The following is a 23,239-nucleotide window of genomic DNA, read 5'->3' as shown; positions in this document are numbered from 1 at the left end:
CTTAGCAAGACGCCCAACATGCATTGTATCAGATCTAAACACTTTTCTTTGCTCTGATACTATTTAATGTGTTTTAAAGGCAGTTTCCCAAAATGGCGGAGCTGGAATATACTCTATATAATTCTCACCGGCAGGCCTGCAGACTCGTTGCACTACAACAAAAATTATATTTAACTGCCTTGACAGGTTTTTGGAAGGAAATGGTGATATAAATATTTTAGTCCAAATCGCTTGTCAAGCGCACAGTTTCTCCTTTCCACATCCATAACCGGGAATTACACCGAAGCGCATTATTCTTGAAAGAGTACAATATACCATTATTATATACGTCTCCAAGAGACAAGAAATGTAGCGCAACATATTTTCTATCGATTGCAGTAATTTTCGACGCAACTTTTGTTACAATTTTAGAACGCAATAGATTGACGCTTTACATTAAACCTCTTCCTGGCTGATATTATTGATGACACGTCCAGTCGTTTTGTACTTTATTGCTAAGTTTTGGTCAAATTCCGTCGCAATGAACCTCTCACGAAAGTATTAGACTACACAATAGATCACTAATTACAATAAGACATAATTTCCTGGATTAACTGTTTTATCCTAAAGTACATTTGTTTTAATTTGTCTGTTTCTTACCCAAATTCTCCCACGAGTACTGACAAATTGCCCAGGCAGCCGTCAATGCGCATGAGCGTGGCTCTGAGCGAGTGCTTGCAGTGAGTGCCCCAGCTAGACTGAAGAACACATGATGGCAATATCGAAAGTTTTAGCTGGTTGAGTAACAAAATATTTATAGATTTAACCATTATTTGTCGCATAACGTTGCAATCGAAATAAAAGCACCAGCAAATGATTATTGATGCGTTGTGGATATTTGGAGAATGAAATATGCGATAATGGGAATACAAGAGCACGAATACCATGTTACTAAAAATACAACCCAGTGTGCTTGTCGACAGTGAAACGGGGTGACTTGCGAAATAGCACAAAGAACGTCAGAAAACGTTTCACTACCGACATTGTGTTGTATCCTAGTACGTAGTGCGCCATCAACACATTTTCAATTTTGTGCTTAGGTTTATAGTACGCAGCAAGCTCGTTTTCGTTGCATTTGATATACTAAAATGAATCTGTGCTTGTGAGTCCTGTGCAAGAAACCATGCAAATATTGATGTACAACGTTTCTTTATGTCATGCTATAGTTCCATTACTATATACAAATTGGCTCAACTTGATGTAGTGACATCAAAATGAAAAACACTAATAGGCTGTATCCATGGCCTACTTTTTTTAATTCAAATACCTTTATTGGACTTCTAGTTAGTTTATCTAGAGTTGTTCCAATAATAGTAGCAGTACATAATAGAATACATAACGTTAGAGTAGAATACATTATGTATGACTTTCATCAGTAATGGCAGTCTAGAGACAAATGTACAGTAACTATCTCTGCAGATTTGTAGTCAATTATGCTTATCATTACCAATGCATGCAGTTATAAAAAAAATTATGATCATGAGTATGACTACTTTTTCTATAAAATCTTTCATGCTTTGTCATCAGATTATTATGGGCTGCTTTGTGAGAGCATGTCTGGCTAATGCATACTGCATTGGGTGTTAATGCTGTTGCATATCACCATAGTGTACATTTCATTTGTTACTTATGGAGCTCAATTTCAATTCATGGAATGTGCATATTGGAATGGCATGCGGGCAAAGATTTCCTTGGGAGCCCTTTCTTGCATATGACTGAGTATTTAACTGAAGACATGCTTTGTGTTGGTGATCTGTCTCTTCTCTAATGCATGATTGGCGTCACCGCACAATCCACTCACTGTATAGAACATTAGTGATTAGTGAGTTACAGTGTCACTAATTCGCTAAAAAAAAAAGAAGCTCAAATGAGGCTGTGCTGATGATGCTGTGCTGAGGGTGATTGTCAAAAGACATACTGAAGACTGGGTTTATGACTGGGATAATGATTTAAGTGCTTAGGACTTGTTTGCTTTCCCTCAAAGTTCTGTCATGGTTTTAACAACTGTGTAGCAGGAGCCTGTTCAATGTCTCAACTCTAAACATTCAAGAATATGTCCAGTTTTACAGAGATCACATGTAGTAGCACACACACACACACACACACACACACACACACACACACACACACACACACACACACACACACACACACACACACACACACACACACACACACACACACACACACACACACACACACACACACACACACACACACACACACACACAGCAGATTCTCCAGTGTTAAATCAACACTGTAGAGTGTTACATTTAACATTGTTCCAGTGTCTATACAGTCCACACTTCTCAGTGTTAAATTAACACATTGCTAAGTGTAAAGTCTTATTGGCATATTTCCCAGTGTGCCTTTCCTATTGAGTGAATTGTAAAGTTACAACCCATGACTGTATTTGTTAGTGACAGTGACATGGTTGTTGCATTCATTCATTTTCAGTCTTATGGACTTCACCAAGTGAGATCCTAAACTAATATGTTATCATTAAATTGTAATTATTTAAGACAATACAATAAATATTTCATAATGCCTTATTTTGAGGGCCTAGTTGTAACCTAATACAGTGACCTGAAACTCATGCTGGCTTGCAAAGTGATCTGTAATTCCTATTGGAATACAGCTAGACTGTGAATATCCAACATTTGGAATGTGTATTCACCTGCAACCTGTATTCAGAATGACTGCCTGGATTGGGAAGACTAAAATATGAGACTACCTAAAGCATCTAAACTAGAACAACCATTTCAGTAACTGGTGTAATAAGTCCAAGTAACAGATTGGATTAGTTTATTTTTTTTACATTTTATATTTGAGTAGCATAAGATTAATAAATCAATCACTATACATGAAAAGCATAGATATTGAATCAAACTGTTCTAAAAACCAACCTGCAATAGAGCTCAACTCTGATTATTAATGTCAACACTCTGGTTATTTTACACCAATGAGTGTTAAATTAACACTTACAGAGTTAACTTCACTCCTGAATCAACCATAGAAAAGTTACACTGAAAAATCTACACTAGGTAACACTGGCCAATTTGCTGTGCAGTATACTGTAGATCAACTAGCCAGAGAAGCAGAGAATTCCACTCTTCTAAAGAAGTGTGTGACCTATTTACATTTAATTTACTCAGAGTCATGTCTGGCTTGCCTCCTGGTGCTCCAGCAGCTGTTACAGTATATACACCCCAACAGGCCTACACCACACATTAATAGCTTAAAAAATTATACCGTCCAGTGAATATGTATGCAGTGACATCACAGTGATGTGAAGAGAGGTTGGTTGTCACCCCACTCAGGTGTATTTCTAGCCACTGTGTGTTGGTGATGCTGTAGAAGTGGCCTGGGCCTTGGGGCGTGCTTTATCCAGCCTGGATTGAGACAGGAAGCTTTTTGCGTGTGTGTAATCCCATTAACCATTAAGACCAGCCCTCATCCCCTGGTGTGTTTGCTCTACTGTAGGCGGCCTTCTAGCGTCTCCACTGATAAAAGAAAAGGCGGCTATTCATGTTGTTGGACTACTGTTGCAGGTGTTGTGGGTATTGTGGGTCTACTCTGAAGCGCTATGGACCAACATCAGTCAAGATCAAGACCAACATCAGTGAAACATGGGTAAAGACCTTGGACTTCAGTTTTGGATACCACAGGAAATGTAGTAGTAGAGAACTACAGGAGGTGTACATGTTTACCAGTGTCTACTTAGTGTGGCACTGTGTACATAGGTCATGTGCTTCTGTAGTTTTGGCAACACAGCTCACTATTCAAGTTAGAGCATTTGGTATAGAATTCTAATACCTTTCATTGAAATGACTGAACCTATCTGAGTTCAGTTTATGTAAGTATTTCAGTCCGAAACTTTCTAAATGGCCTTCCTTTTTTGTAGATTTGTGGCAACAGCAATGATCAAATGAATCCATATTATTATGGATCATATTTGAGGTTTTATTAAGAATGACCATCTGACATTTTGAGGGTCTTGTGTGACGAAGTCTGATGTGATGTTATGTATTACAGATTGTTCTCCAGAACTTGCTGATGTGCATAATATCCTTCTATGCTGTTTACTACATAGTGGTCAGTCTCTGCATTGGTATTCTCAGGTGAGTCTAAAATAATACATCTTTTCCACAATATTAAAATGAAGTATATCCTGTCTTTCATATAGTTTCATTGTCATATGTTGTGGTACATGATTGACGTGTACTTCCTGTCTCATGAACACAGAAACTACCCACAAAAAAATGCACAGTGTCTGCATGGAACCCTCATTCTGGTTTCTGCCAAAAAGCATCACAATATGTCTCCAGTGCAACCTCACACATTTACTGTAACTACAGTTAACAGCAAATATACCATTTATGACCCAAGTTTCTCATTATTCATCATCTCTGCAGGGTACATGAGGTTGACAGCCTTTTAGCACCCTTTGACTACACAACACAGCCATCATGGCAAAGTCCAAAATACCTAGGTGAGTTGATCGAAGACTCGCTTTATTCTTGTTATTCAGTAGTTAGCAACATCACTTTTTACTACCTTGAATTCTGTGTGTTCATGTTGGTAAGCATGTTGGCTGAGGTGTGTAGTTTGTATTTCCTGCATAGTGACAGTGATCTCCATGGAGCTGACCTATCTTTTGGGAGGCCTGATATTTGCGTGGATTGTCGAGGAGTGGGTGTGGGACTACGCCATCACAGTCACACTAATCCACATCGTTCTGACGGTAGCAGGTAAGCAGCAAGAGAATGAGGCAAGGGGACAAGAATCTCATTGTCCAAGGTTTCATAAATGTATGCTTTTCTGAACAAACCTGATATCACTCAAACTATCAACGACTTGTATTTGGCATATTTACTCTTTAGTCGAAAGGTTATTACAAGTATGTACATATGGTCTAATCACTGCCTTGTGTATATGCAGCTGTTTACTTTGTGTTTAAATCTGTGTCAAGCACCATGCTTCAAGAGTCCCTCTTTCTATTGGTTAACATCAATTAATGTCGCTACTGTATAGCAACCAGTCCTATAGTGTGATGGCGTCTGTCTGTCTGGTGCTGCATGTGCTCTACAGTAAAGCCAGGTTTGATAATAGCAAACACATCAATGACTCCACATGAATCTACTTCCCACCTAAGACACACTTTTTAGTAGATGTTTTAGTACCAGTTTCAGTATCTGCTAATGAATTAGATTAAAATAACAAACAATGTCAATGTTAATCCTATCATTGATTTGCTGGGATTTCAATCTACTGTAGGTTATGTTATGCAAGGTTGTAAGGCCACTTTTGTATAAACAGGCTTGTCAGAAGAACATCATGATCATACAGTTTCACAAGCTGACAGAAAGCTTGATTTGATGTATTAGTGTATTTGATATGGTTGAATATGTGTCATATTCAATTACTATCCTGTCTGTTTCTTTCATCCAGTTATGTCTGATTTCCCGTCAACAAAACATTATTGGATTGCCCTTGGTAAGGAATCATACTTGATATCAGGCAATTTGGAGCCAATAAAAACATGATTTGTTGTTATATACACAGTATTTTGATCATCACATTAATTAGTCGTTCTACATTTATTTTGCAAGTGATTCAATACTTGATGCATTCAAATAGGTCTATCCTTTAAATCCACTTGTGTCACAGGTTCTGGATTGGTGATGATGATTTTTGGAGGCCAACTTGTAGCATACAAGCTTTTCAGGAATAATTTTGTGTATCCGGATGAGCTCCAAAATTTCTAAGAAAAACATTTAGCTTTTCTTCTACAAAATGATGGAGGATCAAATATTTTTTTATATTCAGTTTTTTTGTACTACACAACTTTGGTACTCTGTAAATCCACACATTATATTTTGCAATTAAAGGTTGTTTGGAAGGAATTGTTGAGAATATTAAACACTTCTTGCCAACAATGTTCTTGTTTTTGTGTATCTTGTTCATATCCTCCTCCATGCCATTGGAAATAATAAGGAATCATTTACTCTTTTTAGAGATGAAATAAACACAAGTGTTATTGCTGTGTTATTAACAAAGTGATACTACTGTAACAAAGTGTTATTACTGTGTTATTACTGTAACAAAGTGTTATTACTGTAACAAAGTGTTATTATTGTGTTATTACTGTAACAAAGTGTTATTACTGTGCTATTACTTTAACAAAGTGTTATTACTGTATTATTACTGCAACAAAGTGTTATTACATTGACATTTTAGTAATTTAGCAGACACTCTTATCCAGAGCAACTTACAGGAGCAATTAGGGTTAAAACAAAGTGGTATTAGTGTCTTATAACACATTACCTAATTAAAACACTAAGGAACCTTAGGGATAGCACAGTGGTGATTGTTATTAAGCCTGAGCATCTGTTGTCTGTTAAAGCCCTTGGGATTAAGCATGCTTAGAATTACTGAGGCAGTAGCGAGCAGTCAGTCAGTCGCTCCTCCTTACTATTTTGAGTGGTGTCATTTTAGTACTGAAGCGCACATCCACCTCTTGAACGGGTCAGTCTGCTGATCATTACAGTCTGCAATACTGACCCTAGTCACAGTTGTAATCCCAGTGACCCCACATTTACACAGACACACCCCAGACAGTGAAGTAAATCAAAGACTGGAAGTCAACTAAAAGAATTGAAAAGCTACAACAGGAAGTATATCTACCCATAATATGGTTGATCTGCTAAATGTTAGTAATTTAGCAGTCACTCTTATCCATGAGCAATTAGGGTTAAATGAAAGACACAGGCAGATTTTTCACCTAGAGGGATTTGAACCAGCATCCTTTTGATTATTGGCTCAATGCTCTTAACCCCTAGGCTACCTGCCACACCAACTAGTTTCACTCCATTCTTGTACCTGCGGGTGTAGATTTCACCTTGGTAAGAGCTTTGCTCAGATCATAGTGTCCACACCTTTCCAGATGGATTGAGATAGGGCGTTATTAATCTAATATAAAATGTATATAAGGGTTAAAGTCTTAAGTAACATGCCAAGACCATAAATGTTTCTGTTTAGTGAATTGACACAAGGTTTTGTTATATGCCTACTTGTATTTCAAACACTTGATCAGAGTAATAGTAGTATTAGTAGTACTTATTAGGATCCCAGGTTAGCTGCTGCTGAGGCAGCGGATAGTCTTCCTGGGGTCCAAACAGGAATCAAAACATAACAAATAAAATACATAATATACATAATACACAGTACATAGCACTCACTACATGTGCCAGGAGAGATTGAAATGCATGTTATTGACATTCGCCCTCTGTGTACATCACAGTGCAATACGTGCTGCTCTGTCCTGGAAGAACTGCAATTTGCCTATGTCCGTCATTGCCGCACCTGACCACATAACTGGGCAGTAGTCCAGATGCGACAAAACTAGGGCCTGTAGGACCAAAACTAGGCCTGTCTGCTTGACTTAGATGTCAAGAAAGCAGAGCAACGCGTTATAATGGACAGACCTCTTTACCAGCAGTAGATTTAGCAGTAGACTTACCAGGAGATCCATTTTCTAATCTGACTATGACTATGAAGCCACGATAAGCACAAAATACATGGCATAATTCGTAATCCGAAAGGTCAACTGCCTGACCAGTCCTAGCCAAACAGTCCATGTATGATGACTGGTACCAGAGGTATACACAGTCATTACCATGTAAAATTCAATACCAACAGTAACACTTCATTTAACCTACTGTGATATTATTTTAAGTTAGTTTGCTTAGTTTAGTAGCTATTAAGTATTCAATTGCGATTAATACTGCCCACATTTTGTTCTATTCACTCCCACTGATAGCCGTTATCGCAGCAATGAACCCAGATCGTTTTTGAGCATCATTACCAGTGATTTGAAAACAAAGGGATTTCCTCTGCTGCACCCAACAGACACAGAACATGTTGTAACCGAGCACCAGATGGCAGTATAGAGGTAGCCCACTAACTTACTGTATTATGGGAGGACTTTATTGTAATGGCCAATGCTGCTCAGATGTCAAACCTATGAGGCGTGTTGGAGCTGGTCTGATAACTTATCAAACCAGGAGAAAGGTCTTCCGATTCAGCCTGCCAGGCTAATACATATTTACTAATTGATTGGAACAGAATGTAACAGTTTGTAAGTGTATAATGCCTAATGCCTTTTTATAATACATAATGCCTTTTTCTTCTGGCACACACAAGAGCCCCCACATAGTTCCTTAATTAAGATATTCTAATTGGGGATATGGACATTTAAATAAATAACACAAAATACACAAATTAAATAACTGTTGTACTGCAGTTATTACAGCATTATTACACAGCTATAAGAGCAAGATAATGCAGGCTTAAAAGCCATGAATCCATAACACTAGGCAATAGTCACAGAGGACCTCAGATCAATATCAGGATCAGAATGGTGAATTCCAATTCACAAAGTACAGGTGGAATGAAAGGGAATACTTCATTATATAGCATTCTAATGCATCATGAATCATGATTAATATCTATGTAGGCCAAGGATGAGATATAACATACAGTAACTTGGAATATTAGAGCAGTAAAACATGATTGTGCTGTTTTCAGGTCAGTGCCCTGTTACTTGACAAATGAATGCCCCAGGTAGGATATTAGTAGTGCTGGGGCCAATTGCTGGTGGACCATATAAAGTAAGTAGATAAGATAGAAGGCTGGGACAAGAAAAAAAGTGATCTTTCATAGGCTCATAGGAGTGGCTCAGCCCAAATTACACGACTCAGCGGCATTCTGGGCGGTGCTTTCAGGCAGCTGTTGATTATCCATGTTATAGGCAGTGAGTGAGCTCATTGAAACAGCTCCCCTCTCACACACAGCGTTACTACCCCTAGAGCTGTGTACATTCTAAGTTACCTGCGAACTGCAACAATAATGCAGCATGAGTCGCGCAACACGAATCGCCAGCAGGACGCCAAGGGAGTAATCTTGACCGGGTATTTTAGCAATAGTGAAGTTTTACCTCCCGCCTCGGGTGTCAATAATGCCGAAGAGACCGAGTCTTCATCGTTGAGGTGAGCGGATAGTCTTTTATTGAACATAGCGTACAGTATGTAACATTGCCGCTTGAATAGTAACGAGAGGTGCAGTTGCCTAACATCTTCTCTTTTTAGTCAGCTATGGCTACCAGTTGTCCGGCTTGTAATCTGACCTCTAACAGAACACTCAGTAGCCTTCAAGCCACCGCTGACTTTTCCATGTGTTGATACATTGTTTTCTATGATGGATATTTGAAATCGAATGAGTTCATAGACTAAAAAAGCAGTGACGATACACCCGAGTGTATGACAAGGCAAGCAGTATAAATACCAAGTAATTATGCCAAAATTCGACTGTCCATAACCCCACTTTTTTTATTAGACTACAGAAAACTTTAGAGCAAGCCCTTACAGAATATATACTGAACACAAATATAAACGCAATATGAAACAATTTCAACGATTTTACTGAGTTACAGTTCAAATAAGGAAATCAGTTAATTGAAATAAATTCATTAGGCCCTAATCTAGGATTTCACATGACTTGGCAGGGGCACAGCTATGGGTGGGCCTTGAAGGGCAGAGGCCCACCCACTTGGGAGAAAGACCCACCCACTGGGGAGCCAGGCCCAGCCAATCAGAATTAGTTTCCTCTCAGTATAGGGCTTTATTACAGATAGAAATACTCCGGGTGGCTGGTCGCAGATGATCCCGCAGGTGAAGAAGCCAGATGTGGAGGTCCTGGGCTGGCGTGGTGACACGTGGTCTGCGGTTGTGAGCTGGACATACTGCCAAATTATCTAAAACGATGTTGGAGGCAGCTTATGGTAGAGAAATTAACATTACATTCTCTGCAGCTCTGGTGGACATTCCTGCAGTCAGCATGCCAATTGCAAGCTCTCTCAAAACTTCAGATAACAATGGCATTGTGTTGTGTGACAAAACTGCACATTTTAGAGTGCCTTTTATTGTCCCCAGCACAAGGTTCACCTGTGTAATGATCATGTTGTTTAATCAGCTTCTTAATATACCACACCTGTCAGGTGGATGGATTACCTTGGCAAAAGAGAAATGCTCACTAACAGGGATGTAAACAAATTTGTGTGCACAATTTGAGAGAAGTAAGATTTTGTGCGCATGGAACATTTCTGGGATTTTTTATTTCAGCTCATGAAAAATCGGACCAACACTTTACATGTTGCGTTTATATTTTTGTTCAGTATGTATAATTTTTTGTTACACAAACATTGTTTTTTCTGCAAATGTTTAAATGACAATATCAAACTCCACGCATAGCCTACGGAGGACATACACACACAAACCTAAACCTAACCCAAAATTTTTTTGCCATTTTTCTCCCCAATTTCGTGGTAGTTACAGTCTTGTCTCATCGCTGCAACTCCCATACGGACTCAGGAGAGGCAAAGGTCAAGAGCCGTGCATCCTCCGAAACCCAACCAAGCCACACTGCTTCTTGACACAATGCCCACTTAACCCAGAAGCCAGCTGCATTAATGTGTCAGAGGAAACACCGTACACCTGGCAACCGTGTCAGTGTGCACTACGCCTGGCCCTCCACAGGAGGCGCTAGTGTGCGATGGGACAAGGACGTCCCTGCTGGCCAAACCCTCCCCTTACCCGGACGACGCTGGGCCAATTGTGTGCTGCCCCATGGGTCTCCCAGTCGTAGCTGGCTGCGAAAGAGCCTGGACTCGAAAGCAAAGTCTCTAGTGGCACAGGTAGCACTGCGATGCAGTGCCTTAGACCACTGCGCCACTCGGGAGGCCCCTCTAACCCTAATTCTAACCCTAAACCTAACCCCTAAGCTCAAAATAACCTCTGTCCTCGTGGGGACGTGGGAAATGTTTTTTATTTGTCATATGCACATGGTAAACACCATCCAATGAAATGCATACTTGCAGGTTCATTCTCAACAATGCAATAACAATAAGAACTAATAAAATATAAGAATACGAACATAATGGCTCAGTAGAATAGAATAAGCATTTAAGCATAAGAATAATACACGAAAGCACACTTTATAGAACAATATTTACACGTGTCAAAGAATGGGGAGATTGGGGGGACAAGTGTTTACAGGCCCAGTGCAATCAAAAATGTGATTTCCTGGGTTTATACACTGCTCAAAAAAATAAAGGGAACACTTAAACAACACAATGTAACTCCAAGTCAATCACACTTCTGTGAAATCAAACTGTCCACTTAGGAAGCAACACTGATTGACAATAAATTTCACATGCTGTTGTGCAAATGGAATAGACAACAGGTGGAAATTATAGGCAATTAGCAAGACACCCCCAATAAAGGAGTGGTTCTGCAGGTGGGGACCACAGACCACTTCTCAGTTCCTATGCTTCCTGGCTGATGTTTTGGTCACTTTTGAATGCTGGCGGTGCTTTCACTCTAGTGGTAGCATGAGACGGAGTCTACAACCCACACAAGTGGCTCAGGTAGTGCAGCTCATCCAGGATGGCACATCAATGCGAGCTGTGGCAAGAAGGTTTGCTGTGTCTGTCAGCGTAGTGTCCAGAGCATGAAGGTGCTGCCAGGAGACAGGCCAGTATATCAGGAGACGTGTAGGAGGGCAACAACCCAGCAGCAGGACCGCTACCTCTGCCTTTGTGCAAGGAGGAGCAGGAGGAGCACTGCCAGAGCTCTGCAAAATGACCTCCAGCAGGCCACAAATGTGCATGTGTCTGCTCAAACAGTCAGAAACAGACTCCATGAGGGTGGTATGAGGGCCCGACGTCCACAGGTGGGGGTTGTGCTTACAGCCCAACACCGTGCAGGACGTTTGGCATTAGCCAGAGAACACCAAGATTGGCAAATTCGCCACTGGCGCCCTGTGCTCTCCACAGATGAAGCAGGTTCACACTGAGCACATGTGACAGACGTGACAGAGTCTGGAGACGCCGTGGAGAACGTTCTGCTGCCTGCAACATCCTCCAGCATGACCGGTTTGGCGGTGGGTCAGTCATGGTGTGGGGTGGCATTTCTTTGGGGGGCCGCACAGCCCTCCATGGGCTCGCCAGAGGTAGCCTGACTGCCATTAGGTACCGAGATGAGATCCTCAGACCCCTTGTGAGACCATATGCTGGTGCGGTTGGCCCTGGGTTCCTCCTAATGCAAGACAATGCTAGACCTCATGTGGCTGGAGTGTGTCAGCAGTTCCTGCAAGAGGAAGGCATTGATGCTATGGACTGGCCCGCCCGTTCCCCAGACCTGAATCCAATTGAGCACATCTGGGACATCATGTCTCGCTCCATCCACCAACGCCACGTTGCACCACAGACTGTCCAGGAGTTGGCAGATGCTTTAGTCCAGGTCTGGGAGGAGATCCCTCAGGAGACCATCTGCCACCTCATCAGGAGCATACCCAGGCGTTGTAGGGAGGTCATACAGGCACGTGGAGGCCACACACACTACTGAGCCTCATTTTGACTTGTTTTAAGGACATTACATCAAAGTTGGATCAGTCTGTAGTGTGGTTTTCCACTTTAATTTTGAGTGTGACTCCAAATCCAGACCTCCATGGGTTGATAAATTGGATTTCCATTGATTATTTTTGTGTGATTTTGTTGTCAGCACATTCAACTATGTAAAGAAAAAAGTATTTATTAAGATTATTTCATTCATTCAGATCTAGGATGTGTTATTTTAGTGTTCCCTTTATTTTTTTGAGCAGTGTATTTCCACTCTAAGAGGTTGGAATAATACTGGGATTATAAAAATTATGGCGATTTTAGTGTAAGAGCTGTTTTGCTGGGATGGAGTTTTAGCCTGCCTGCTGACATCACTAATAAAAAAGAGAGTTTTAAACCTCTCTGCCAATAACAGCTAGTTTTCATTTTCACTTCCCCACTTACACCACTCCCAGACAGTCCTAACAAAATTCTTGCTTGATAAATTGCTCTTTGCTAAGAAGCAATTTTTTTTACCATTACTTATTATTTTTAAATCACAGTAATGTACTTAATTGTTACCCAGAAATGATTTGATATTGAGATAAAAACGGCTGCATCAAACCTTTAAATTGTGCAGTATTAGCAATAGTAAATATGATTCTGGCAGCAGCAATTGTGATGTGTGTGTGTATATGTGTGCTAAAGTGTGGAGAGTCAGTGCAAAGGGTCAGTCCAGTTCAAGTGTTCAGCAGTCTGATGGCTTGTAGATAGAAACTGTGTCTGAGCCTGTTGGTATCAGACCTCAGTCAGTGTCTACCCAACAGTAAGTGGGTAGATGTTCCCTGTATGTTCCCTGTAATCCATGGCTTCTGGTTGGGAAATGTAAGTACGGTCACTGTGGGGATGATGTCGTCGATGCTCTTATTGATGAAGCCGGTGACTGAGGTGGTATACTCCTCAATGTCATTGGATGAATCCTGGAACATATTCCAGTCTGTGCTAGCAAAACAGTCTTGTAGCGTAGCATCCGTGTCATCTGACCACTTCCGCATTGAGCGTGGCAATTCGAGGATTTAAGTTTGATAGAGGATTTAAGTTTGCCTGCATTAAAGTCCCTGGCCACTAGGAGTGCCGCTTCTGGATGAGCATTTTCTTCTTTGCGTATGGCCTTATACAGCTCGTTGAGTGCTGTCTTAGTGCCAGCATTGGTTTGTGGTGGTAAATAGACGGCTACGAATAATATAGATGAAAACTCTCTTGGTAGGTAGAGTACCTCATGATAAGCTGTAGACCACACTATCTCAGGCGAGCAATACCTCGAGACTTCTTTAATATTAGAAATCGCGCACCAGCTGTTATTTACAAATAGACACATACCCCCACCCCTTGTCTTACTAGACATAGCTTCTCTGTCCTACCAATGCATGGAATACCCAGCCAGCTCTTTAGTATCCATGCCGTCATTCAGCCACGACTCAGTGAAACATAAGATATTACAGTTTTTAATGTCCCATTGGTTAGGATAGTCTTAATTGTAGATCATCCGTTTTATTTTCCAGTGATTGCATGTTGGCCAATAGTACGGATGATGGTGGAGGTTTACTCACTCGCCTGCTCCCTTTTCTCTGTCTTTTCTTCACGCAAATGATGGGGGTTTGGGCCTGGTCTCGAGAAAGCAGTATATCCTTCGCGTCAGACTCGTTTCAGAAAAAATCATCTTTGTCCAGTTTGCGGTGAGTTATCGTTGTTCTTATGTCCAGAAGCTCATTTCAGTCATAGCAGCAACATTATGTACAAAATAAGTTACAAACGACGTGAAAAAAAACAACAAAATAGCACAGTTGGTTAGGAGCCCGTAAAATGCAAGCCATCCCCTCTGGTGCCATTATTATTTTACTGATGTGGACGGAGAGGTTTTTGTCCTGGCAACACAATGCCAATTCACTTATCTCCTCCCTATAGGCTGACTCGTCGTTGTTGGTTATCAGGCCTACAACCGTGATGTCATCAGCAAACGTCATTGAGTTGTTGTCATGCAAAACCATGCAGTTGTCATGGTGTACAGCAGAAGGCTTAGGACTCACCCCTGTGGGGACTCCTGTGTTAAGAGTCAGTATGGAGGAGGTGTTGTTGCCAATCCTTACAACCTGTGGTCTGCCTGTCAGGAAGTCCAGGATCCAGTTGCAGAGGGTAGTGTCGTCCAGTAGTGATGCGCGCGTTGACTCATGGCGGGTTGAATAAAGAGAGAACAATTGCATAAATGTATATTTCTTGTGCAATTTTATATCTATAGGCTACATTGAGGATTTTCTTTCATTATTTTAGGCTATCTGGCATTAGTGCGTTAGCCTAAGCTTTAGGGTTTAACTGTATGCGTGCCAAATAGCCTACATGCCAATCGCCAAAAGCTTTTGGAAATGGGCAGAAAAAGGTAACGTCGATCCAAGGGACAATGTCATAATTTAATTCAATAAGAGAAAAGCTGTGAAATGGAGAGTTGAAAATAAAGAGAATGGAGGGGCAGAGAAGTAATGTTTGGGAAAGATTTGGTGTTATTGCATTTTCTCCCCGGTCCCTAAACATCTTTGCACCACGAAAGAAGCAGAGATGACTGAGTGAACTTTACAGATGTCGACTAAATCAAATCACATTTTATTTGTCACATACACATGTTTAGCAGATTATTGCGGTTGTAGAGAAATGTTTGTGTTTCTAGCTCCAATAGTGCAGTAATATCTAACAATTCACAATACACATAATACACACAATTTAAAAGTAAAAGAATGGAATTAAGGAATGTATAAATAAATAAATATTATGATGAGCAATGTCGGAGTGGCGTAGACTAAATACAGTAGAATCGAATACAGTATATACATATGAGGTGAGTAAAGCAAAAATATGTAAACATTATTGAAGTGACTAGTGATTTCAAGTCTATGTATATGGGGAAGCAGCCTCTAGGGTGCAGGGTTACGTAACCGTGTGGAAGTCGCCTAGTGATGGCTATTAACAATCTGATGGCCTTGAGATAGAAGCTGTTTTTCAGTCTCTCAGTCCCAGCTTTGATGCACCTGTACTGACTTTGCCTTACTCATGGTAGCGGGGTGAACAGGCAGTGGCTCGGGTGTTTTGTTGTCCTTGATAATCTTCTTGGCCTTCCTGTGACATCGGTGTCCTGGAGGGCAGGTAGTTTGCTGCAGGTGATGCGTTGGGCAGACCACACCACCCTCTGGAGACTAGATTAAAGAAATCATTTTATTGATTTATGACATTCTGGTAAGCAAGGGTTTATTTAGTTTTCTGGGGCAACATATAATGACATAAGAGAACCTGCATGTATCTAATTATTTAAAAAAGTTGACTAACAAATAGCCTACCAAAACATAGAAAATTATAAGCAGAAACATATCTAAATCTAGCAAAAAAAACAGGCACCTTCTATCAAAAAAATATTTCAGCTGTTCTGACTGTAGCCTTCAGCACATTTTCTATATTTGCGGGTTAGGGTCAGGTTCGGGCCTCAGATTTTCACTTTATCACTGGCCAGTAGCGGAAGAGTTATTAGCAATTGCGGGCGGCTGCAGGTGAACAAACCGCTGACCGGCACACCTCTAGTGTCCATACCCAGGGCTCTGAGCTTGGAGGGAACAACAGTGTTGAACCGTAGTCAATGAACAGCATTCTCACATAGGTGTTCCTCTTGTCAAGATGTGTTAGGGCCGTGTAAATAGCGATTGAAATGGCATCTTCCGTGGATCGGTTGGAGCAGTAGGAAAATTGGAGTGTGTCCAGTGTGCCTGGCATGCTGTCCTTGATGTGGGCCATGACCAGCCTCTCGACACACTTCATGATGACAGGGGTGAGTGCAGCGGGGCGATAGTCATTTGGGGTGTCACCTTAGTTTTTTTGGGGCACTGGGACGATGGTGGTCTTCTTGACCCAAGTGGGGACTACAGCCTGGGGGCAGGTTGAAGATATCAGAGAAGACACCCACCAGCTGGTCACCGCACACTCTGAGGACGTGGCCAGAGATGCCACCTGGGCCGGTGGCTTTGTGAGTATTCACTCTTTTGAGAGTTTTCCTCACGTCCGCCTCAGAGAGCGAATGCACCTGGTCATCCGGAGCAGTGAGAGCCTTTCTGGAGGGCTCGTTATTATCTGCTTGGATGCGAGCATAGAATGTGTTAAGCTCTTCTGGGAGGGATGCTTCGATGGGCACCACACAGCTAGATTTGCCTTTGTAGTTCGTGATAGCCTGTAGTCCTCGGCACATGCGTTCCGAGTCTGAGTTGTCGAACATCGATTCAATTTTGAGTTTGTATTGTCTTTTTGCATCCATAATATTTTTGGGGCGTAGCTTGTACCTGCTTGGCTTGTATGTGTCACAAGCCACCAAGTATCTAGTGTTCGTTCTGCTGACATTGAATGCCACAGTACAGGCTCCAGCAATGTACGGATTTCTCTGTTTATCCAAGGTTTTTGGTTGCGGCACATTATGTCCGGATTGTTATTGTGGGTACAACATCAACACATTTCCTAATGAAGCCTGTGACTGACAATGTATATTCCTCAATGTTGATGGATGAGTCCTGGTTGGATGAATCTTTGAACATATTCCTATCAGTATTCTCAAAACAGTCCTGCATCATTGAGTCTGCCTCCTCTGTTCAGTGCCTCACTATTCTCTGTGTTGGTGGCTCCCTCTTGAGTTGCTGCTTGTAGGCGAGGAGTAGGAACAGAGATACATGATCTGGTTGGCCAAAGTGGGGGCAGGGGGCGGCTTTGTACGCGTCACGGATGTTTGCGTAGACATGGTCTAGCAACGTGCAGCCACCTGTAGGTAGCTGGTAAGACATGTTTCTATAGATTACCACAGTATGACTCATACCCATAAAACCTTGCCGTCAAACAGGGAAATGGTTCCAATAGTTTTTCCATAAATTTTTCCCATATGGGTTTTTAAAAACACTTACAATAAGGGTAGTGTTCTGTGTAGGCTTACCCTGGCGTGACGTTTTGATAACCGGGTAAATCTCTCTAGGACAAGATTCATTTTATCAATATATATGCTTGTATTTAACCCCCCTAAATTAAATGCTAATTAGCTGCTAATATGGCTATCATAAAGAACTAAAAATGCCATGATGATCTGGACGAGACTGCCAAATCAAGGCAAAGGTAAGAATCTCTGGATTAACTCTTTATTAGCTAAATGTAGAAATTAACAAATTGGCTACATTTTTAAATGGACAATTCTGTGAACTGTCTTGTGCAAGTTTAAAATGTACACAATACCTGTTAGCGAAGGTGTCAGCTAGAGATGACGTGCAGGAGCTTGCAGGGATTTGAAGTCTTGCATGATGTCTACTTTGATGCTAATTAGCATTTTCGAATAGAGCCAAATATATTTATAAAAGTCGCTTTGTCCTAGAGAAACCTCTAGGTTTTATGGGTATTATGACACCTCCACTGTGTGTCTATAGAGAATACCAGAACACTGCAATTTCCTGTAGTGAAAATCCATGACATTCTAGTAGGGATGCACGATATATCGGTGAACATATCGGAATCGGCCGATATTAGCTAAAAATGCCGACATCGGCCCGATGTCTAGTTTAATGCCGATGTGTAAAACCGATGTCAAAGTTGACGTGCATACCTATATAACGTATTTTTTTTGCGCTACACGTGCAACACAGAATTCCTAACCTAGCCTACAATGTCTGCTGTGTGGATCGAGCAGTCAGCAAGTCGAGCAGTCATTTGAAAGAGTAAGAACATTTCAGCGAGACAACTCAAAGGCAAAATCCATTAACGCCAAGACAATGGAATTCATTGCACTTGACAATCAACCGTTCTCTGCTGTGGGTGATGTTGGCTTTCGACGACTGGTCGAGTACCGGTACACACTACCAAGTGCGCTATTTTTTCAGATGTTGCCCTACCGGAGTTACACAGTGATAGCATCACTGCTATTAGCTTCACGACTGACATTTGGACCAGCGATATCAGCCCCATGAGCATGCTGAGTCTGACAGAACAGTGGGTCGTCGAGGATTTTGTACTGAGGAAAGTCGTATTGCATGCTCGTGAATATGCTGGATGTCATACCGCTGCTGCCATTTCAATGGCATTTGAGAACATGTTTGAAACTTGGAAACATGAACACACTAGCTAGCTCCATTCGATCAACTGACTTGAGAAATAAGCTCATCAACTGTGCCTGCAGCAGACGTGATATCCTCTGTCATGGCATTGAAACGCCTGCTCAACATAACTGCCAGCACAGGCTGTGAACAAGCGATTCGGTGGCATTCTCTCTTTACTGTGTCACCATGCTCGATGCTATGTACAAGGACCGCTTCTTCGATGCAGACAAGAAACAGGGTTCACGTGAAATGTTACATACACAGCTGGACGAGATGGAAATGGACACAGTGACAGTGCGCACCGAGGAAGAGAGGCCACAGACAAACAGAAATCCTGGTTGAGAATGAAACGACTAAACAAATGAACAACGAAACAGCACAGCAAGTAAGTGAAAGAAATAGGTTTTGATTATGTTTCAACAAAATAACTTTTTGGTCAGTGTGTGTGTGTGTGTGTGTGTGTGTGTGTGTGTGTAACCTTTATTTAACTAGGCAAGTCAGTTAAGAACAAATTCTTATTTACAATGACGGCCTACCCCGGCCAAACCCGGACGACACTGGGCCAATTGTGCGCCGTCCTATGGAACTCTCAATCACTGTTGGATGTGATACAGCATGGATTCGAACCAGGGACTGTATTGACACCTCTTGCACTGAGATGCAGTGCCTTAGACCGCTGCATCCATGTGTGTGTTAGCTATTTAACTGTACTAGAATGCTTAAAAGGTCGCTAAAATTGTAAATATCAGTTATCGGCATTGGTACGATTTTTTTGGGGGGGGAGGGGCAAGGAAGATATCGGATATCGGTATCGTCCAAAAATGTCATTTCGGTACATCACTACATTCTAGTGATACTTCCCATAATCCAGAAGCAGCTACCTGAGGCTAACTCTCTGGTAATACATGTTGGTTCGAATGACATTAAACAGGGTCGCTCCGAATGCCTGAAACAAGACTTTATGGACCTGATAGGAGCTGCAAAGTATGTAGGCAAGCAGCTACTTATCTCGGGTCTGCTACCCTCAATAGGGGGTGGGTTTAACCACTTCAGCAGACTCCTCCAAATGCACAACTGGCTGAATACTGTGCCACAGTGAAAGTGGCTTTCATTGACAATTAAGACTGGTTTTGGAAGCTAGTGGATTGTTTCAATGAAGACGGAATACACCCAAACGGGAATGGAGCACAGCGGCTCTTTTTGAACATAGCACAGTCGCTGACAGCCCAAGCCCCCAGGTAATTCCCGTTATTACTACTCAGTCCCGTGCATGGTCAGCCAGAAATTCTCTCAATTCTAGGGGTGCTAAAATCTGTAATCTAAATCCTGTTGAGCTACTTCCCCTGATTAGTACCATTTGCTCTGCTAGTCTTCCCCCTCCTTAGACTGTACACTCTCCGGCAGACTTTAAAACATGGCTCGGCCTTGGGCTGATACACATGAATGTACAAAGTATGTTGGACATTTGGGTCCGGGATACAAATCGCAACATTTTAGTGTGCTCTGAAACATGGTTAAAAGCTCTGTTGATCCATTGCACTTCATGATTATAATGTTTACAGATGTGATAGGCCAAAGAAGGGTGGTGGTGTAGCAATTTATGTCAAAAACAACTTTAAGGGGGGCGTTTTCTCGGTGCTCCGATCCAGGGCGAACAATTTACTATTAATACTTGACGAACACCTCCCACGCCGTGTTCATATTGTAACGTTTCATTTGGAATCGAACCCAATTTACTAATGTCTTTTTTTTCTGTTATTTTTGGCCTTTTAATCGTAAAATGTCGAGACAACAATGGCCGCGGGCCACAAAGGAGCAGGCTTCTGCTGAAGCCTTGGGCTCACCTGACACGGACTCTGATCCCCCCCGACCTAGCCATGGTAATGGCGGCTATCATTAAATCTGAACAGAATGGCTAAGGTGGAGTCATTATCTGCTGACCTATCCACACAAATAGCTATTCTCGACACCGAGGTCAACATAAAGATCGACTCCGTTAACGCAGACTTGGCGAGACATGACACCCGTCTGAATAGCCTGGAAGATGGCGCAAATATTTACTCCTACAAAGTGGTGACACTGGAAGAGCAAGTCAACCGGCTATCATCAGATGTCGTTAAACTCACTTAACAAGGTTGAGGACCTCGAGAACAGACAGCCGGGGGAACGGTCTCATTTTCGGCGTGAGAGAGGGACTCGAGACCGTAGGCAGAATGCGGCCTACCCTGTCCATAGCTAAACTCCTACAGGAAATTCTAGGCCTCGAATACGCCCCCACCCTTGACCGTGCGCACAGAAGCATACAGTCCGCACCGAAGAATGAGGAGCCGCCCAGACCCATAGTAGTTAAATTCCACTACCTTCAGGAGGAGGATGTCTTCCGTAAGGCAGCGGGAGCGGCTCCTATCACCCACGGCGGCCGGAATATTCGCATTTACCGGACTACATGGCGACAGTCATGAAGAAGAGGTCAGTCTTCAACGAGGTGAGGGGGCTCCTACACCGCAGTCTGGACACCAAATTCATCATTCTTTACCCAGCTGTAATGAAGATCACTACTCCCTCCGGCGAGCAGAAGACATTCTTAGACCCAACCAAGGCCAAAGAATACATTGTCGCGCATCTACACTACCGTTCAAAGGTTTGGGGTTACTTAGAAATGTCCTTGTTTTTGAAAGAAAAGCAATTTTTTTTGTCCATTAAAATAACATCATATTGATCAGAAATACAGTGGAGACATTGTTAATGTTGTAAATGACTATTGTAGCTGGAAATGGCAGATTTTTTTATGGAATATCTATATAGGCGTACGAGGCCCATTATCAGCAACCATCACTCCTGAGTTCCAATGGCACGTTGTGTTAGCTAATCCAAGTTTATAATTTTAAAAGGCTAATTACAAAACCCTTTTGCAATTATGTTAGCACACCTGAAAACTGTTGTTCTGATTAAAGAAGCAATAAAACTGTCCTTCTTTAGACTAGTTGAGTATCTGGAGCATCAGCATTTGTGAGTTCGATTACAGGCTCAAAATGGCCAGAAACAAATAACTTTCTTCTGAAACTCGTTAGTCTATTCTTGTTCTGAGAAATGAAGGCTATTCCAAGCAAGAAATTGCCAAGAAACTGAAGATCTCGTACACCGCTGTGTTCTTCTCCCTTCACAGAAGGCTCTAACCAGAATAGAAAGAGGAGTGGGAGGCCCTTGTGCACAACTGAGCCAGAGGACAAGTACATAAGAGTGTCTAGATTGAGAAACAGACGCTTCACAAGTCCTCAACTGGCAGCTTCATTAAATAGTACCCGCAAAACACCAGTCTCAAAGTCAACAGTGAAGAGGTGACTCTGGGATGTTGGCCTTCTAGGCAGAGTTGCAAAGAAAAAGCCATATCTCAGACTGGCCAATAAAAATAAAAGATTAAGATGGGCAAAAGAACACAGACACTGGACAGAGGAAGATTGGAAAAAAGGGTTATGGACAGACAAATGTAAGTTTGAGGATCACAAAGAAGAACATTCGGGAGATGCAGAAAAATGAAAAGATGCTGGAGGAGTGCTTGACACCATCTGTCAAGCATGGCGGAGGCAATGTGATGGTCTGGGGGTGCTGGTAAAGTGGGAGATGTGTACAGGATAAAAGGGATCTTGAAGAAGGAAGGCTATCACTCCATTTTGCAACACCATGCCATACCCTGTGGACGGCGCTTAATTGGACCCAATTTCCTCTTTCACCAGGACAATGACCCAAAGCACAGCTCCAAACTATGCAAAAGCAGTCAGCTGGTATTCTGTCTATAATGGAGTGGCCAGCACAGTCACCAGATCTCAACCCTATTGAGCTGTTGTGGGAGCAGCTTGACGGTATGGTATGTAAGAAGTGCCCATCAAGCCAATCCAACTAGAGGGAGGTGCTTCAGGAAGCATGGGATGAAATCTCTTCATCTTTCCTCAACTAATTGTCAACTAGAATACCAAAGGTCTGCAAGGCTGTAATTGCTGCAAATAGAGGATTCTTTGACGAAAGCAAAGTTTGAAGGACACTATTACTTCAATTAAAAATCATTATTTATAACCTTGTCAACGTCTTGACTATATTTCCTGTGCATTTTGCAACTCATTTCATGTATGTCTTCATGGAAAACAAGGACATTTCTAAGTGACCCCAAACCTTTGAAAGGTAGTGTGTGTGTGTGTGTGTGTGTGTGTGTGTGTTTGAGTGTATGTATATGTGTGTATACAGTGAGGGGGAAAAAGTATTTGATCCCCTGCTGATTTTGTAGGTTTGCCCACTGACAAAGAAATGATCAGTCTATCATTTTAAACAGCTTGGAAAATTCCAGAAAATTATGTCATGGCTTTAGAAGCTTCTGATAGACTGACATCATTTGAGTCAATTGGAGGTGTACCTGTGGATGTACAGTGGGGAGAACATGTATTTGATATACTGCCGAGCGTCCCACCTAGCCCAGAGAGGTTAATGGTAGGTTTATTTGAACAGTGCGAGACAGAATAACAACAAAAGAATCCAGAAAACGCATGTCAAAAATGTTATAAAATGATTTGCATTTTAATGAGGGAAATAAGTATTTGACCCCTCTGCAAAACATGAC

The 23,239-nt window shown here is 41.8% G+C and overlaps 3 protein-coding genes across 3 annotated transcripts in view; 2 read left to right on the top strand and 1 right to left on the bottom strand.

The window, feature by feature from the left end:
- Positions 1-747, bottom strand: part of LOC106571356 (lethal(3)malignant brain tumor-like protein 3) — a 47,894-nt gene extending 47,147 nt beyond the window's left edge. The window contains exon 1 of the mRNA XM_014144345.3: positions 640-747. The gene's annotated coding sequence lies outside the window, so the exon portion shown is untranslated. The remainder of the gene's footprint in view (positions 1-639) is intronic.
- A 2,632-nt stretch (positions 748-3,379) lies between these two features.
- tmem244 (transmembrane protein 244) lies at positions 3,380-5,978 on the top strand. Its single transcript, XM_014144347.3, has 6 exons — positions 3,380-3,672; positions 4,075-4,160; positions 4,455-4,531; positions 4,665-4,790; positions 5,491-5,535; positions 5,710-5,978. Exons 1-6 carry the CDS (start codon positions 3,568-3,570, stop codon positions 5,805-5,807), a joined length of 537 nt encoding a protein of 178 aa, XP_013999822.1. The 5' UTR covers positions 3,380-3,567; the 3' UTR covers positions 5,808-5,978.
- A 2,843-nt stretch (positions 5,979-8,821) lies between these two features.
- Positions 8,822-23,239, top strand: part of LOC106571355 (rho GTPase-activating protein 18) — a 66,696-nt gene continuing 52,278 nt past the window's right edge. Inside the window, exon 1 of the mRNA XM_014144342.3 lies at positions 8,822-9,089. Coding sequence (XP_013999817.1) covers positions 8,950-9,089 — 140 coding nt within the window. The 5' untranslated portion in view covers positions 8,822-8,949. The remainder of the gene's footprint in view (positions 9,090-23,239) is intronic.

This window comes from Salmo salar, chromosome 15 (assembly GCF_965601325.2).
Source record: "Salmo salar chromosome 15, fSalSal1, whole genome shotgun sequence".
Taxonomy (NCBI): domain Eukaryota; kingdom Metazoa; phylum Chordata; class Actinopteri; order Salmoniformes; family Salmonidae; genus Salmo; species Salmo salar.
This window is presented reverse-complemented; position numbering and strand designations above follow the sequence as displayed.

What these genes read in the sequence shown, in the direction of transcription:
- tmem244 (XM_014144347.3), top strand. Translation starts at nt 3,568, where the DNA reads ATGTTGTTGGACTACTGTTGCAGGTGTTGTGGGTATTGTGGGTCTACT. An exon ending in CCAACATCAGTGAAACATGG is followed by an intron (nt 3,673 to 4,074) that starts GTAAAGACCTTG and finishes TATGTATTACAG; the next exon opens with ATTGTTCTCCAGAACTTGCT. An exon ending in GCAAAGTCCAAAATACCTAG is followed by an intron (nt 4,532 to 4,664) that starts GTGAGTTGATCG and finishes TTTCCTGCATAG; the next exon opens with TGACAGTGATCTCCATGGAG.